Source organism: Panthera leo, chromosome C2 (assembly GCF_018350215.1).
Source record: "Panthera leo isolate Ple1 chromosome C2, P.leo_Ple1_pat1.1, whole genome shotgun sequence".
NCBI classification, from domain to species: Eukaryota; Metazoa; Chordata; class Mammalia; order Carnivora; family Felidae; genus Panthera; species Panthera leo.
In genome coordinates, this window is record NC_056687.1 from 25,394,567 (window position 1) to 25,410,834 (window position 16,268).

General features: G+C 34.3%; 1 protein-coding gene across 1 annotated transcript in view; it reads left to right on the forward strand.

The window, feature by feature from the left end:
* TMPRSS15 (transmembrane serine protease 15) overlaps nt 1-16,268 on the forward strand; it is a 120,661-nt gene that overhangs the window by 16,931 nt on the left and 87,462 nt on the right. The window contains exons 5-7 of the mRNA XM_042955987.1: nt 2,773-2,808; nt 9,489-9,620; nt 15,821-15,929. Of these exons, the coding sequence (XP_042811921.1) occupies nt 2,773-2,808; nt 9,489-9,620; nt 15,821-15,929 (277 nt within the window). The remainder of the gene's footprint in view (nt 1-2,772; nt 2,809-9,488; nt 9,621-15,820; nt 15,930-16,268) is intronic.

Here is a 16,268-nt window from a genome sequence, read left to right on the forward strand (position 1 = left end):
ATTTCAGTGAAAAACTACTGATTCTAATTTTGACATGTTCTGGTGTGCAATGTTATATTAGCTGTCTTAAATATAAGTTATCCTATATAACTATGATGAATAGATATTTTTTTTTAATATGAAATTTATTGTCAAATTGATTTCCATACAACAGCCAGTGCTCATCCCAACAGGTGCCCTCCTCAATGCCCATCACCCACTTTCCCCTCCCTTCCACCCCCCATCAACCCTCAGTTTATTCTCAGTTTTTAAGAGTCTCTTACGGTTTGGCTCCCTCCCTTTCTTTTTTTTCCCTTCCCCTCCCCCATGGTCATTGGTTAAGTTTCTCAGGATCCACATAAGAGTGAAAACATATGGTATCTGTCTTTCTCTGTATAACTTATTTCACTTAGCTTAACACTCTCCACTTCCATCCACGTTGCTACAAAAGGCCATATTTCATTCTTTCTCATTGCCAAGTAGTATTCCATTGTATATAAGATGCTCAACGTCACTCCTCATCAGGGAAATACAAATCAAAACCACACTGAGATATGACCTCATGTCAGTCAGAGTGGCTAAAATGAACAAATCAGGAGACCATAGATGCTGGAGAAGATGTGGAGAAATAAGAACCCTCTTGCACTGTTGGTGGGAATGCAAACTGGTGCAGCCACTCTGGAAAACAGTGTGGAGGTTTCTCAAAAAATTAAAAATAGATCTAGATATCTTTCTTAAATGAGTAAAACAAAGCAAACTTTTTGCATAGGTAAATTTTATATACAGCACATACAGATTCTGGAAATTCATCAAATGTATCACAATCAAATAATAATAGAAACATCCAGCATAAGATAGGATAAAATGGGAACTCTATAGGATCAGCTGTCCTTTGAACAATATTCAAACTGCATTCACTGTTTTGTAATATATTTCTATTATAATCCCAAACTTCAAATCAACTTTGCTTTATTCCAGCATCTTTGGAGAATTTCTCTACAGTAATTCCTGTCACAACTTCAGGTAAGTACTAATGGCATTTTTTTTAAATGTAATTTGGGGGTGTCTAGGTGGCTCAGTTGGTTAAGCATTGGACTTCAGCTCAGGTCATGATCTCAAAGTCTGTGAGTTTGAGCCCCACATTGAGCTCCGTGCTGACAGAACAGAGCCTGCTTGGAATTCTCTCTTTCTTTGCCCTTCTCATGCTCTTTCTCTCAAAAATAAATAAACAAACAAACAAAATTATATACACATACACACACACACACACACATATATATACACACACACACACATATATATATACACACATATATGCATATATTGGTGGTCATCAAGCTCCATGACATTAGAAAAGGTTATTTTTAATAGCCCTTTCTAAGACGTTTATTCTTCATATTAAGAAGTGTACATTTGGTTAAAAACAATATAGTTCATAATATTGCAGAGTTCATAATACCTAGTTACACATACCAAGGGCATGCATCTTTAATTTCAATGTTCCTTTCATATTTTAAACTCTATTTACATATGGTGTATGTATGAGTGTATGTATGTATGTGTGAGAGTGTTTGTGTGTGTATGTATGTGTAGCATTCTAAAATGTGGCTCTAATCTTACAGGCTTGGAGGTGAATCCCTAACATTTATAAGATCACTAGGAATAAAGAAAACAGCATTTAAAAGAGAAACAAATGATGACTTTCAGAATATATTGCATTCTTGAGAAAGGAAAATCCAAAGCTTAATGTTACCTTTGCTCTGTTCCAGCATTTTCTTACTCCATCTTTCTAACTATAATTGATTACTACTGCTCATAAAATTCAGAACTTCACTTTGTCTCACCAAGATCATACCACTATCAAAAGAGTTTGCTTTGAGAAATTGTTAATAATTCTAAAATTAACCTAGCTGATCTTATAATGTAAAATTATTATGTTGTAGAAAAATTATTTAAATCGAATTCAGGAGATTTAAACATCAATCCTGGCTCTGCCAATTACCAGAACCACTGGACACATCTCTTTACCTCTCTGAAAATCTACTGCCCATAAATTGCAGATAATAAAATTGTTCCGAATATTTCAAAGTCATCCCAAATATCAAATTTATACATAAATGATTTTTAAAGTATAAATTGTTATAGAAACTATAAATATATTACTTTCAGCATTATCTATTATCATGACCATTTTTATAATATTTGAAAGATCTACATTTTTTAAAAGTGTCTTCTTGGGCCAGGTAGTATATTTTACCAGCATTGCCTCATTTATTCCTCAGGATGATCCTTTAGAGAAGTAATTTTTTTTTCCACTTAAAAAGAAATAAATAATAAGCAATGCGCCCAGAGTCACATAGCTACTAAGTGTCAAACTGAGGAATTAAAAGCAATTCCTTTGGACCTCAAAGCCCATGGTCTAAGCATATCTCAAGCTTCTGCTTCACATAACATCAGATTAACCTAGAAAATTTAAGTCTAATATCATTAAGATATTAATGAATCCTTGTGTTTGGTTATTGATCATCGAATAACATCTTCTCTATTTAGAAAATAAAAGATGACTTAAAATCTAAATACCTCTGCTCTACAATTCTAAAAACCAATGAAAACATAAAAGACTTATTCTTGGATCCAGATACAAATGACATTTTCTTAAGTTAATAGATAATCATAATTCACAGTAACTTTAAAAACTCTCAGGTTAAATATTAAACACAGAGAATACACAATAAATTGTTAATAATCAGTTTAAAGAGGTAATAATTATCTTAACACCATTTCTTTTTATAGGCAGGCTAACAACCGGCCGTCCTCTGGCAACTCCAGGTCAGTTTAAGTAATTTTATTTATACCTTTTTAAAAAGTTTTTACTTGTTTTATTTTAGGCTCTTGAGAATTCTCTGCTAACACAGCAGTTAATGTTACTCTTATTTTATGAATAATAAAATTGCAGCATAAAAGTGTGCAGCTTTAGCCTAAGATTTCACCAAAAGTGAGCAATAATTTAAGGCTTATGCTTGGATTATCTGACCTCACGCTAGTCCTCCATTAGAACTCTGGTTATTATCTGACACTAAGAATGCCACCAATAGGATCAAAATGCTTTCTAGAGGGATGTAGGTTTCATCAGATGTGAGGGATTTTTCTTCTTTGATTATTCTGTCTCCATACAAAGTAGAAATCCTAGCTCTCTCAGCACAATCCAGGTTGCCAAACCAACACCAAAATAACCTTAGGTTCATTCATTCAACACGTTTTCAGTAACTGGCTACCTTGTGCTAACTCTGAATATGTACCTTTGATGTGCCCATTTCTCTGCATTCCTAGTAATTGTCTACTGTGTCTATTTGACAACTAAAGTGCCTTCTCAGGTCCCAACTTAATCTTCATGTTGAATGGCCTGGGTGTGTCCCTTACCTTTCAGATAAACTCCAAAAAGGAAATATTGTACATATCTTCAGCTCCTAAGGTAATACTGTCATTTTTATGTCATTAGAATTCATATCAAATGTTATATACATGCAAAGAAAGAATATTTGTAAAACTATAAATGCCCTTTTGAGTAAGACTTAATAATTCTTGAGTAAACTGGTTGACATGATGTTTGAAAAGCAAAGCAATACATGAATCATTAATCAAAATCCTTTATGAACCAATCCATCACACCTCAAAATCCACAGAGATTGTTTACAGTAGGAAAAGTCTGCCTGGAGTTGTATTTAGGTGTGAACCCATAGAGCAATACAGCTTACTAAAATATAAAGTTGTTCTTTATCACACAATCTCTTTTCCAATGTGGAAGACTATTTACAGCATTTAAAACAACCTTACAATACACTTTCAAACAAATGCTTTTAGGATTGATAATGGTTAATTCCTTTAGCCTAAAAATAAGCTGAAAAAGTAAATTTAGTATATTTTGAGAAATATCTTTCTTTGTATTTTTTTTTAATTTTTAACATTTACTCATTTTTGAGAGAGAGAGAGCATGAGCAGGTGAGTGGCAAAGAGAGAAAAAAGGGAGACACAAAACTCAAAGTAGTCTCCAGGCTCCTAGCTGTCAGCACAGAGCCCAACGAGGGGCCCGAACCCACAAACTGCAAGATCATGACCTGAGCCGAAGTTGGACACCCAACCGACTGAGCCACCCAGGCACCCCTCAGAAATATCTTTCTAAAACTTTGAAAGTCAGCAATAAATAACCAAATTTGTGCCAGTTTTCTATTTGCCGATTGGTTTACTGAGTGATTCCTATAAACCATAGTATGAGGACATCTTAAGTGTTTAAAATGTCTTAAAAGAAATGTGTGGAAAAAAATCCATGTTAGAGCAAGAAAGCCTTGGACTTAATGTAAGTGTTTCTCCCCTCCTATCTTGAGGACAAACTTGTCAAAAATACAAGAAGAGGTTGAACTCCGTGATCAGTTTTCTCCGTCCAGAGGAGATGGTGAACGGGGGACAAAGATCATGGGAGTGATACTTCCCTCATACCCTTCTTTCCTGGGAAGTGAAGCAAAAATCTCCTTTCCCACATGTAAGCTACAGGGATGGGATCAATATACATTTAGTCCTATCTTTCACACTTTAGGCACTGGATATTTAAAATGAAGACCAAAAAAAACAGCATACAATCATTGAAAAGGCATAGCCAAGTCCACCATTAACTAATTGCATCAATCACTATATGTGGTGTTCAACAAGCTACCTAGTCTTTATTTTTTAATTTTAGACTAACATACATATCTGAAAGAACAATCATGAGAATTAAAAGAGAGATAAGACTGATAACACTGCACTGTCTCAATTCATGACTGATGCAAAGTTAGATTCCTTCTCCCTTTCCCCTTCTGAGTTAAACAGAAAAAAAAAAAAAAAAACAAACAGTTGCGATACTTTTTTTAGAAATATTTCAAAAACTAAACTGAGGTTAAAACAAGATGATTGTACCTGGTAATGTTCATTTAATCTGATATTTTATTTGACTAAAAGAACTCCATTTCCAAAGCTTTATAATTATTGGAAACTGTATCGAATTACTTTAATCAATCCTCAAAGAATCATACTAAGGTAAGGAAGTGGGAACATCTTATATTCCCTTTTTTACTGGATCCATGAGTCCCCAGTCATCCTTTCCATTTGTGCCTCTCATACAGCGAGATGCTATCGATTTATAGAGGGAACGAGGCAATTAAACTTGAAAACCACAGTTTCCAAGCAGTAATTTATTATGAATATGCCTTTCAGGGATGTTAAGTTTATTCTCATCTTTATGTGCCTGGAAGACAGAGTTTGAGAAAAATCAACAAATGCATGCATCATATACCTGGCATTAGTGCTATTATAAATTCTGCCAAAGAGAATTTTTGTATGATAGCGGGTACAAAGTCCATGAGGATTATGTCCTATTGTTCAACTGCCTTTGTTGCCAATTACTGTAAAGTTTTATTAACCCATTTGGAACACTGGAGGAGGGAGATGGGAACCGGGATTGAATTCCACTGATTGATTTCTTGGCTGCTACAGCCAAGAGGGGCTGTTCTGGGCGATTGTTCAAATGCTTGAAGGATTTCTAGAATATAGCTTGTTCTAGTCTTTTGTTGCTTACTACGTAGGCAATGATTGCAGAAAAACAAAAGTTTCACTATTTTGGACTTTCTCAGTTTCATACAAAATGCAATCTTGCTCCAATACTACTATGTGGAGGGGATTGGGGATTGGAAGAAAAGAATTGGCTGATTTAGTAAAGAACATGAAATTGGGTCAAGAGAAGCTAAGGTAGAATTACACTCTTCAGTTGAATTGCCCAAGGACTAAGACACAGGGACTTTATCCAACGCCAAATGGAACTTTAAGTATTTTTCTTTCTCTGCATTTGAGAGAACAGCATGTATATTGCTAAGCACACTCCTAAAACATCCCTTTGCATATGACACCAGAACTGTTAAAGTATTTTTCCACTGTAGTTTCATTTGGATTGACCAGCCATGGTCTTGCTAAAAAGATGAAATTAGTTATATCGAAGTTGATAAGAATTTCTGTAAGGGGATATCTATTTTGCCAATACAGTGTAGAGAAATAAACTTAGTCTCTAAAGGCAGGCATACATGGATTCAGACTCCACTTTCACTGCTAAGTATGTTATAAGGGCCTTGGGCTGAACTTGTCTCAAACAGCTTTGTCCACCAAGAATTATTATCTCCATTTAAGTAACAGGAAAAATAAAAATCCAAGATTTCCAAAACATGATTTAAAAATTATTATCTTGTAGGTAACACTCCTTGTAATTGATTTCAAAAACAAAATAAATGGATTTCTGTCTTCTTATCCTCTACCTGCCTAGTACAGCGCCTGCACAAAGTAAGCACAGGAGATTCCTCACCACAAATCACTGAAAATTGTTGTGGCTTTGGATCATTCTGTAGTTATCACATTCAGTTTATACTGAATCCTTCATGGTACAAATATAAATGGACAATTAAAACTTTCCATTTGCAGAATCCTAAATAATACTAATTAGTAGGTAGGTTCTTACAAAATGCCAAAAGAAAAATAGTATGCCAATGATAAAATACCATATAGATATGAAAATGCATGCACACCTTTTTTGCCCACTCAAGATAACAGTAATTAATATTCAGGTAATTTGTTCTAGTAAACAGAGCCAATTATTATTCTCTCTGTGCACATTTCTTTAAATATAGTTATTTAACTCCTTTCCTAGAAATTCCCTATTGAGAAGTACAGTACAGACTTCTTAAAAGAGAAATACCAGAGCAAAAAATTGTGGAATGAAATGGCAAACAAAGTAGTACACAAATTGAAGAACTCTAGTTTTAAGAATGGAAGGTCATTTTTAAAAACTGGCTAATTTCTGTGAAAGTTAATGTAGTGAATCGTTTTGTTGGAAATTATCATCATATATGTGTATACAAGGAGATGAAAGGAAGACAGAACACAAGGTAAAAATACAATCTGATAAAATCTCCAAATGTTCCATCCTTATGTAACAATTATATTTATATTTTCTGTATCAGTTTTGATATGAACTTCTCTTTCTTCATGGACCAAGGCAGCTGAAAGGTTCTTGTGAAACAGAGTCTGGGAAAATAGAGTACAACCCAAACTAGAGTACCTAATATTTCCACCTTCAAATCAAAATACTTCAAATTAGAATCATTTTCTAATCCCCCCAGGGGTTCCTCTTATAATTACTATGGTGACTAATGACCATGAATAATTCAATGGGCCACTCCAAAAGTGTCCTTTTTTCCACCTCTCCAGTCAGGAGCACATCTAGTCACCAAAATTCATCTATTCCACTTGTAAAATAGCAATTGTACTCTCCTCTACCAGGGCAAAGTTCCTACCCTTATCCACTAGTAGGAGCTCGTCAGAGTTCCAATCCTTAACCACTTTCACCTTGACCATAAAAACAGCTTCTTAGTTGGCCTCCTTACTCTACTTGATTTTCCACTTGTTCCACTTGGTCATTAAGGGTTGCCTTAATGACACATGGACTGACTATACCACACATATGCAAAAAAATTCAGAAAAAATATTTCCGTCATTTAACAAAAATTAAAGAAAAGTCTTTTAGACTTGACACCAAACTCCCTTCCTGCCATGGCCTTCACAAATATCGAGATAAGTTTAGACTTACCTGTGTTCCATATATTGATGTGTTTTGTCACATCACCATGTATGCATTCCATATATCCCTCTTCCTGGTACATTTCTAAGCATCCTTTAAAACCTAGTTTATATGAAGATGTTTTCAGTTTCTGACTCAAAAGGAAAATAATTGCGTAACCCTTGGTGCTCCCATTGCACTTTTTTATACCTCTTTAAAAAAAAAATTAATGAACTAGTTTTTCACTAAGTCCAAGCTTCATGAGAATAGAGGCTATGTCTTAGTCATCCTTTTATCTCCATTCCTTAAAAATTTTTGACCTAAATAAACAATAAATACTTGTGTAGTGAATAAATGATCATTAATAAGATCAAAAGATCCCAATTGTTATCACTTGCAAGTGTGGCTTTGATGCTCAATCTATAGAGTTCAGTAAGCCACAGACAGACATGTGAATCATCATGAAGTTCCCATGAAAAGCATTAGGACAGACAAAATTATACATCTTCTTAGCTCTATTCCTCAATTGTTCCTTTAAATGCTAAATACTTAGAATTCTATTAACTACTGTTAAAATTATATATTGATTTCCTAGAATAATGCTTTTTTGTTATTTAGCAAGCATTTATGGAATACTATCAATGCTATGCCTTTCTTAGATTAGGGATTCAATGACTAAGTTCTCTTATGTAAGTATCCCATATATATCAACAGTTGTAATATGTTTTTGGGCTTATTCAATACCACGTTTACCATTTTTTTATTCCCTTAAATGGGGGTGCTCTGTCCTTTACAATGGCTGTGATCTTTATCGTGTCCTGTTTTAGATGTTAGGTGATCGATCCATGAATTTCCCACTGGTTTATATTCATTTTAATTAGAGCCAATTACAAAAGTCTAATTTAGTTGAATATATCCCCAGCAATACTGTCCATAAATGTCCCAAAGTAGGTATTACCTTAGTAGATTAATTGACACATGCACTTTCATTTTCCCAATTAATTTTGTGGAACACAAGGAGAAATTTCAGAATCAAATATATTTTTAAAACCCAGCAGATGGCAGTGCAGTGCAGAATATTCCATTTTTAAGAATCGCACTTAATTTTTCCAAGTTAATTTCTAGAAGTAAAATGTGTTTCTTGATCCACGCCTGCATGTAGGCATATGGAAGAGGAGCAGGTGAAGCACAAGACAGGCTGAGGAGAGCAAATGGATCAGATTCTGGTCAGAAAATGGCATAGAATTCTTCAGGGCAATGTTTGTATCTTTCCCACTAAGAATCTCTGACTCAAGAAGCAAAGAAATACTGAATGGAAATAGCGATTGGGTTTATTCACTGCTCAATGCAGCCATGCACTGGGAATTTTAAGTGTTTTATTCTACTATAAAATGGCCATCACCAACAAATTTTGTTCTGCAGAATGTAAACGTTACTTCAGCCCCCATATTTTCAAAATAATAAGTTTATAAGTAAATGAAGTGGTTACTGGATACTGCAGATAATGTGAAAAACATTCCAACAAATTGCCCCGCAGAACACGTATAAACAATCGTAGGAGGTGTAATCATTAGGAGCTAAATGTCCAAACTATAGTATTAATTTATCAAGGTTAAAATCAAGAAATTAAACATTCATATTCAACATCTATGAAGGAATATATATCTTCTTTTCCAAATTTAAAATTCTAAACTTCTTTTACAAATGACTAATTAATTAAATGAAATGAATATTTACTTTGGAAATTGAAATACATGCTCTGAGTAAAGACCTAAATGACAAAAAATACGTAATAAATATCCAAACGTTGTACATATGGTTGGCAATTAAATGTACTATGCAAGAAATTTACAAATTCAATCTTTTTTTTCTAAAGGAAATGTCTCAATAGAATGCCTTCCTGGTTCTAGTCCTTGTGCTGATGCTGTAAAGTGCATAGCAAATGATTTATTTTGTGATGGAGAAATTAACTGTCCAGATGGCTCTGATGAAGACAATGACACTTGTGGTAAGTAATGTCCCCCACATTTTCTCACCCCACTGCTTTTTCATTCTCCCTCACTGTGTACACACAAACACATATCCCTCAGATACCAGAAACTACTGGAGAAAGAGATATTCCAGTACACATGATTATAATTTAATACAAAATCTAAAAAAATAATTATATTAATATTTTTCTAATCTATTTTATGCAATATTAGACACTGATTAAGTGGAATTCTATTTGATGTTTATGGAAACAGTGCTGTGATTAATGTCTGTCATAAATGAGGGAAGAGAATGTCATTGTTTCTCATCCTTTAATAAACTACTCCAAACTATTATGAATTTGAATGCACTTTCGTGTTTTTTTAGCATTACACCATAATATCAATCTTTTTTGTGTGTGTGATTTCAATGGCTTCTAACTCAGTAATTGCTGCTCCTTAATTTTGATTGTTGCTTTTATTTGATCTTTGACATGGAGACAAGTAACAAAAAATGTACTTGAGTTGTAGTTCTATGAATAATAGAAACAGTTATGAATAAGATCTTGTCTTATGAATAAAACATCCATGTTTTATTTGTGAACTTCGGCATCTGTTTTAAGTGTTAATATTATTATTATTATTATTATTATTATTATACACTTAAGTAGTACTTACTATATGCCAAGCATGACTCTAAGTGATTTAAACATATTTACTTTTTGACTTATTTCATATGATAGTTGTGCAGCATACATATGAAAGATTATCACATAACTACAAATATAGATTGATAAGCAAGGTGAAGAATTATATGAACAATTCTAATTTATAATTTTTTCTTAAACAAACAGAAAGCATGAATTGAACACATCTTTGGTGTGGTTTATAATCAGTCTTAAAATTGACCATGAGCACAATTAGTTCCTGAAATGTACAAAGGTTGTAGTTACAACTTTCTACACTTGCTCTTCTTTTATTTGTTGCATTTTGTGCTTCTTGTATGACATTAATTGAAGATGAGTGCTCCAAAAACAAGCAAAGCTTAAAAAGTTACCTATCCACTCTGTACTCACTTTAAAAGACAGGCAGTTGGCCTGTTTTCCAGGAGCGACTCAAAAAAAGGCAACTTGACTAAAGAGGCTTCTACTAAGCAATCCCAATTCAAATGTTCTTTGATAAAATTCAAACCTTCAAAGTTTAACTACATACTTTGAAGTGCACTCAGAGCATATTGGAAGAAAGTGCAGGCTACAGAATATTTTTTAATCTATTTTATATAACTAAGTTACTCAAAGAAGAAGAAAGCAACATTCTTTTTTTGCTATGGTTTCCAGGCAGTTTCCAAAAGCTTTTCAGGGAGAATATGATACAAGTGTGCCATCATGAGGTAACAAAGGTGATGTTTCTTAATATTTCGAAAAGAATAATGAATGCCAAAGTTAGACACATAGCTTTAAGCCTATATAATGATAATTGATAAACTTAAGTAGAGGGAAATATGTAAGATGAGTTCAATAATCAGAAAATGTACTACGCCTATTAATATTTGGTCTTCAATGTCATGGAATTAATAACGTTCATGGTAAAGTAATGTCAGTGCATCTCCAAAAATAACCGTGGAAGTATCATGCTAGTGTAACAATTTGTCCTAAAATAAGTTACAGGTCATGAATTCTTTTTCCAAGTCACTATAAATTAATGGCATGAGCCTTGGCATTAGAACTGAATTAATTCTTTAAATTGGCCTTAAGTACATATCAGACTGCATTTTTAGTTTTCAACGTCATGGAGGTTTTGTGTTAAGTGAACTTTAGTATCAACAAACCATCCATGTCACTAACTTTCTTAAGTCTCTAGATGCTCATTTTTCATTTTTATTGGCTCTCTTCGCTATTTGATTTTTAAAATTAGCATTATATTTATCTTGGAAAACAAATTTAAAGCCTTTGTGGAATAAATGTGGACTAATCAATCAGTTAATCTATCCTTATCCAGCTAGGATCCAGGCCTATAAGTTGTTTTGTTCATCATTCATCCTTAATGATGGTGAGCCCAAAAGCCTAGCGCACTTCACCTCAGCACCAACCTGATCATCTAATAGCATAATTTCTATGTGAAAGCTTGTGTCCATCAATCTACATTCCCAAAAAATTAATTTAAGAGAATTCTCTATGAAATTGACCCTTGTGCACTCTCTCTTTCTTTTTTCTCCAGCTGTGAGCTCTAATTCTAGTATGTGTTATTAATAGAGTCACATTAATGTTGACTTCCTCACATAGCTTCCTTTTTTAGTCTTTAGTTATTTAGGTCTTACGCAACTTATAGCTGACTGTAGCTGAACCAAGAGTTTTTAAAATTGTTTTTCTCCTCTGATTAGAATGGCATCAGCAGGAAAGTTCGCTTTTTAGCTGACCTATGAGAAGGAAAGATGCTGACTCACAGCCTTTAGACCAATGTTCAGACCTATTTGGAAGTTGTCAACCGTCTCTATAGATTGTTTGCATGCCTCTGTATGTGTGCACAATAGACCTCGGTGGATGGGCATAGATCATGTTTGTTTTATATATCCTGGAGAGTTCAGTGCCCTACACAAGTGCACAACTAGTAAATATTCAGCCAGCAGAGGGAGCTCTCATTAGGTTCTGAGAGCATAACTTTTAGGAATCCCCTCCCATTACAGGCACGTTTCAGAGAGCTCAGTAAATGCCTGATATTATTTGACAGGCTCATTTATCTCCCACACAGGATTTTTTTTTTCATGCTGCACCGTAAATCACTATGCAGTCTAAAAAGTTATAATCCTGAACGCCAGTTATCATACTTATCCATGGCTGGGTTAGATCTATTTTGCTGAAAGGCTATCCCCCTTCATTGTCTTGTGTAATATTAGGTTCTCCAGAAACGTCCTGAAATTAAATGAAAGAATGTATGAGAAGGCCCCTAGAACGAGTTGACACCTTGAAATAATAATATTTTGGCATTCTGAACATTTCTATTATAAGTACCTCAATACTATCGTGGTTTTTTTTGTTTTGTTTTGTTTTAAATGCTTTCAGAATATTCTTCTTAAGAATACTCTTACAGTCACATGCAAGAATTCATCAATGACCCTTTACACCAGAACTGGCTGTGCAGATTGCCCATTCCTACTGAAAGTCAGGAAATTCATAGCACACTGGAAAAATTGATATTTCTAAGGATAAGCTAAGTACTATGGTAAACAATCTTCGCAATTTAAGATAACAGTTTATTTATCACGTCCTGATCCAAGGGGCTGCCCTCTGTGTAGGCATCCAGGAAACCAGCTCCTTTCTCATCCCCTCTGTCTCTTGTCCTCCCCTGGATCCTTTGCAACCCACTGACAGACAAGGAAGACTGTCTCAGAAGATCTTTTTAGGAATCACATCTGGAAATAAACATAATGACTTCCGCAATAGTTTCATGCCAGGATCTGTCACGTGGCCCGTTATTGGAAGTGCAGCCTAGTGGTGGACCCAGAAGGGACTGAAAAAGGGTGTGACAAACCTACAACTATCCTGCCACCAGGGACATAACTCAGGTTGTTGGAAAACTTTGAATTTTGTTGTACAACAGAGCCGCTGATCCACCTCCCAAATGTGTAGTGAATGGGTATGCAGAAGTGAAGAATCCCTAAAATGTTTGCGAGTTGCTTTTCTAAATTCTTAAGCCAGTCCTGTTTTGTTCCCTTTTCCTTCTATCTTTTTTGCTTCTTTCTATTTATCATAGAATTCTTTTGCAATGTGCCCTATTTTAATTTTAAGAACAGTGAAAATTATGGAATTTTTTAAAAAATCCTGTTTCTTCTTTTATTTACAGTTCTGCACACACATGCCCCCCCCCCTTTTAAGTTCAAAGAGCAAATGATAACATCACCATAGCTGTATATATTGAGGTATCAGGTAGTGTACCGCTGTATGCTCAGGAGTAAGAATGCCTGGCTTTGAATTGTCACTAATAATCTGGGAAAACTTTTGCTAGTTACTTAACCCCTCTGTGCCTCACTTTTCCCACCCATAACTTTGTAAGGTTGTTGTGAAGATTACATTAATACATACATAACACCTTTACAATAGTGACTGGCACATAGTAAATACTCCATCAATTATAGCAGTTACATTTTAGGACTGTCAAGATTGATTGCTCATCAAATATAAACTATTTAAAATAACAGTGGACTTGCTTGCACTGCCTGTAATCTTGAAGTCCATATGCTTTTTTGACAAAGTGATTGGAAGGCTCCATATATCACCTAAAATATAAGCTGGCACTATTTTCACTTTTCTAGTCATTGAAGCTAAGGGATTAATTGTCCCATTTATTTGGCATGGTTTGCAGAGAGTTGAGGGTGAATGAGAGGTTTCCTTTTACAACTAGAAAATTACTTAAATCTGCATTAAATAATCAGATATTTTGCTGTTTATTTTCAAATCATACAAATTATCCTTAATCATCTTTATTTGCTCCAGTAAGAATTACACATAAGGAGATTCAGTTCTCTCAACAAGTCACAGTACTCTGCATTTCCTTTCCCAGATCTCCGAAGATTTTTCAGTGCTTAATGCTTCTATCTTAGATTATCTTTTCTGTTCTCCAAGTTTGTTGCTTATTTGTTGTTTTGTTTTTTGTCTTCAGCTGGGAGTCAGGTTATCAAGTTATAATCCAGTGCAATTAATTCCTAGCTCATTGTTTTTAAACAGACTGAGTCTTACAATTTACAATCTTACACTCTTACAATCATAAAGTGATTTCTTATGCTTTTAAAAAAAATGCCAAAAATAGCAAAAAGCCAACCAAAAGCAAGAGAGTTCTGCCAATATTTCTATATGCTGTTTAATTTGTCAATTTTTTCCTTTGTCCATATAAAATATTTGTTGTCCTATAATAGCTTGTATTTAATTACTTGACAGAAATGTTGTATAATGTTACAATGAGGTTTTCCACCCATTAGCTTATTCTAAGTCTCACGTTCTAAGAGCAGCAATTTAATTTTAGTAATATTTTTTAATCTCCCTATCCTCCATTCTTCTGGCCTATAAGGAATTAACGACCTACCAATAGAAAAAGGACACATTCTAGGAGTAATTATTTTAAAATGTAGTATCAAGAGTATTAAGTAAAAAGTATATAGAAAATAATCTAAGAAAAATTAAAGATTGTGAAAAAATGGCTTTTATTTTTTAACACATAGTATGCATTGTAACTGTAAGGGGAACACAAAAGTTAGTGAGGTATGGTTCCTGGTTTATGCCTTCAGTAAGATTTTAAACTAGCTGGAAATGATTCAGATATAAGTTAAAGACAACTAATAACATGAGACATCAAAGAGAGTATATGAAGTAAATATGCTACAAGAATTAAAAGAGGAAAATGAGTAGTCATGAAACACAGAAGACATATTCAGGAATACTGAATGACAATATTGAGATAGCAAATTCATACAAAAGAAGCAAGAAGTTTAAAAGATGGGTGGAATAGATCAGATGGATGGAATTTGCTACAGGCCACTGGCACCACATATATCATTTGCCTGGCCATATCGTGATCATTTTCAGGAGGACATAGCACAGCATGCATATATTTAAAATTCACCCTTCCTCCAATTTAATCAGGAAAATAAGACCAAAAAATAGTAGCTATTTGTCTAAATTAGGAGTTTATAATTCAAATATATTTATTTCCTTAAAAATGTGAAAAAATAGGGACACCTGGGTGGCTCAGTTGGTTAAGTGTCCTACTTGGGCTCAGGTCATGATCTTGCAGTTTGGGAGTTCGAGTCCCGCATCAGGATCTGTGCTAACAACTCAGAACATGAAGCCTGCTTCGGATTCTGTGTCTCTCCTCTCTCTGCCTCTCCCATGCACTGCTCTATCTCTCTCTATCTCTCAATAATAAATAAACATTAAAAAAATTTTTTGAAAGGTACTCACTTTAAAAAAAAATGTGACAAATACTAAAAATGCAGTTTAGGTATGGGCATTTAGAAGTAAAATGCTTTTCTAAAGGAATCTATGGTGAGTTATGAGCAAGTATATGAAAATTGGCAATAGATTTTAAACATGAGATTTGATCTACTCCTATTGGATCATTTCAGTCATACAGATTCAGTCATAACTGTTCTGTGAAGGGTTCATTAGCCAATTTGAATCCCATTTCACTTGATAAAACTTTCCAGGACTGTTTTTTGTCTAACACAACTTCTCATTTTTTTCCACAGCCACAGCTTGTGATGGCAGGTTTTTGTTGACTGGAACTTCTGGGTCCTTCCAGGCTGTTCATTACCCAAAGCCTTCTAAATCAAGTGTTGTTTGCCAGTGGATTATACGGTAATATATCATCTTCTATTCCCTGTTGTTAAGTCATAAAGTCTTTCCCTGATACAATAAGTCTTACCACCTATTGTAGTCTATTTTTTAACAATCATTTTCACTGGCTATGAAGCAGTCTTCCCAACTGATAACCTGTCCTAGAAGTTTCTCTCTCATTCTTCAAAAAGGTGTTCTATCCTATGGGTAATACTGTCTAATTAATGGGGCCATCGTAGGATTCTGTGGCAAACTTTCTCCCCCTTATGATTGGCACAAATCAAGGGTTGCCAAAGGGAACAGCACACATTTATATCTATATACTGCAATATATAATATTTCCCATTACTTGCATCCTGG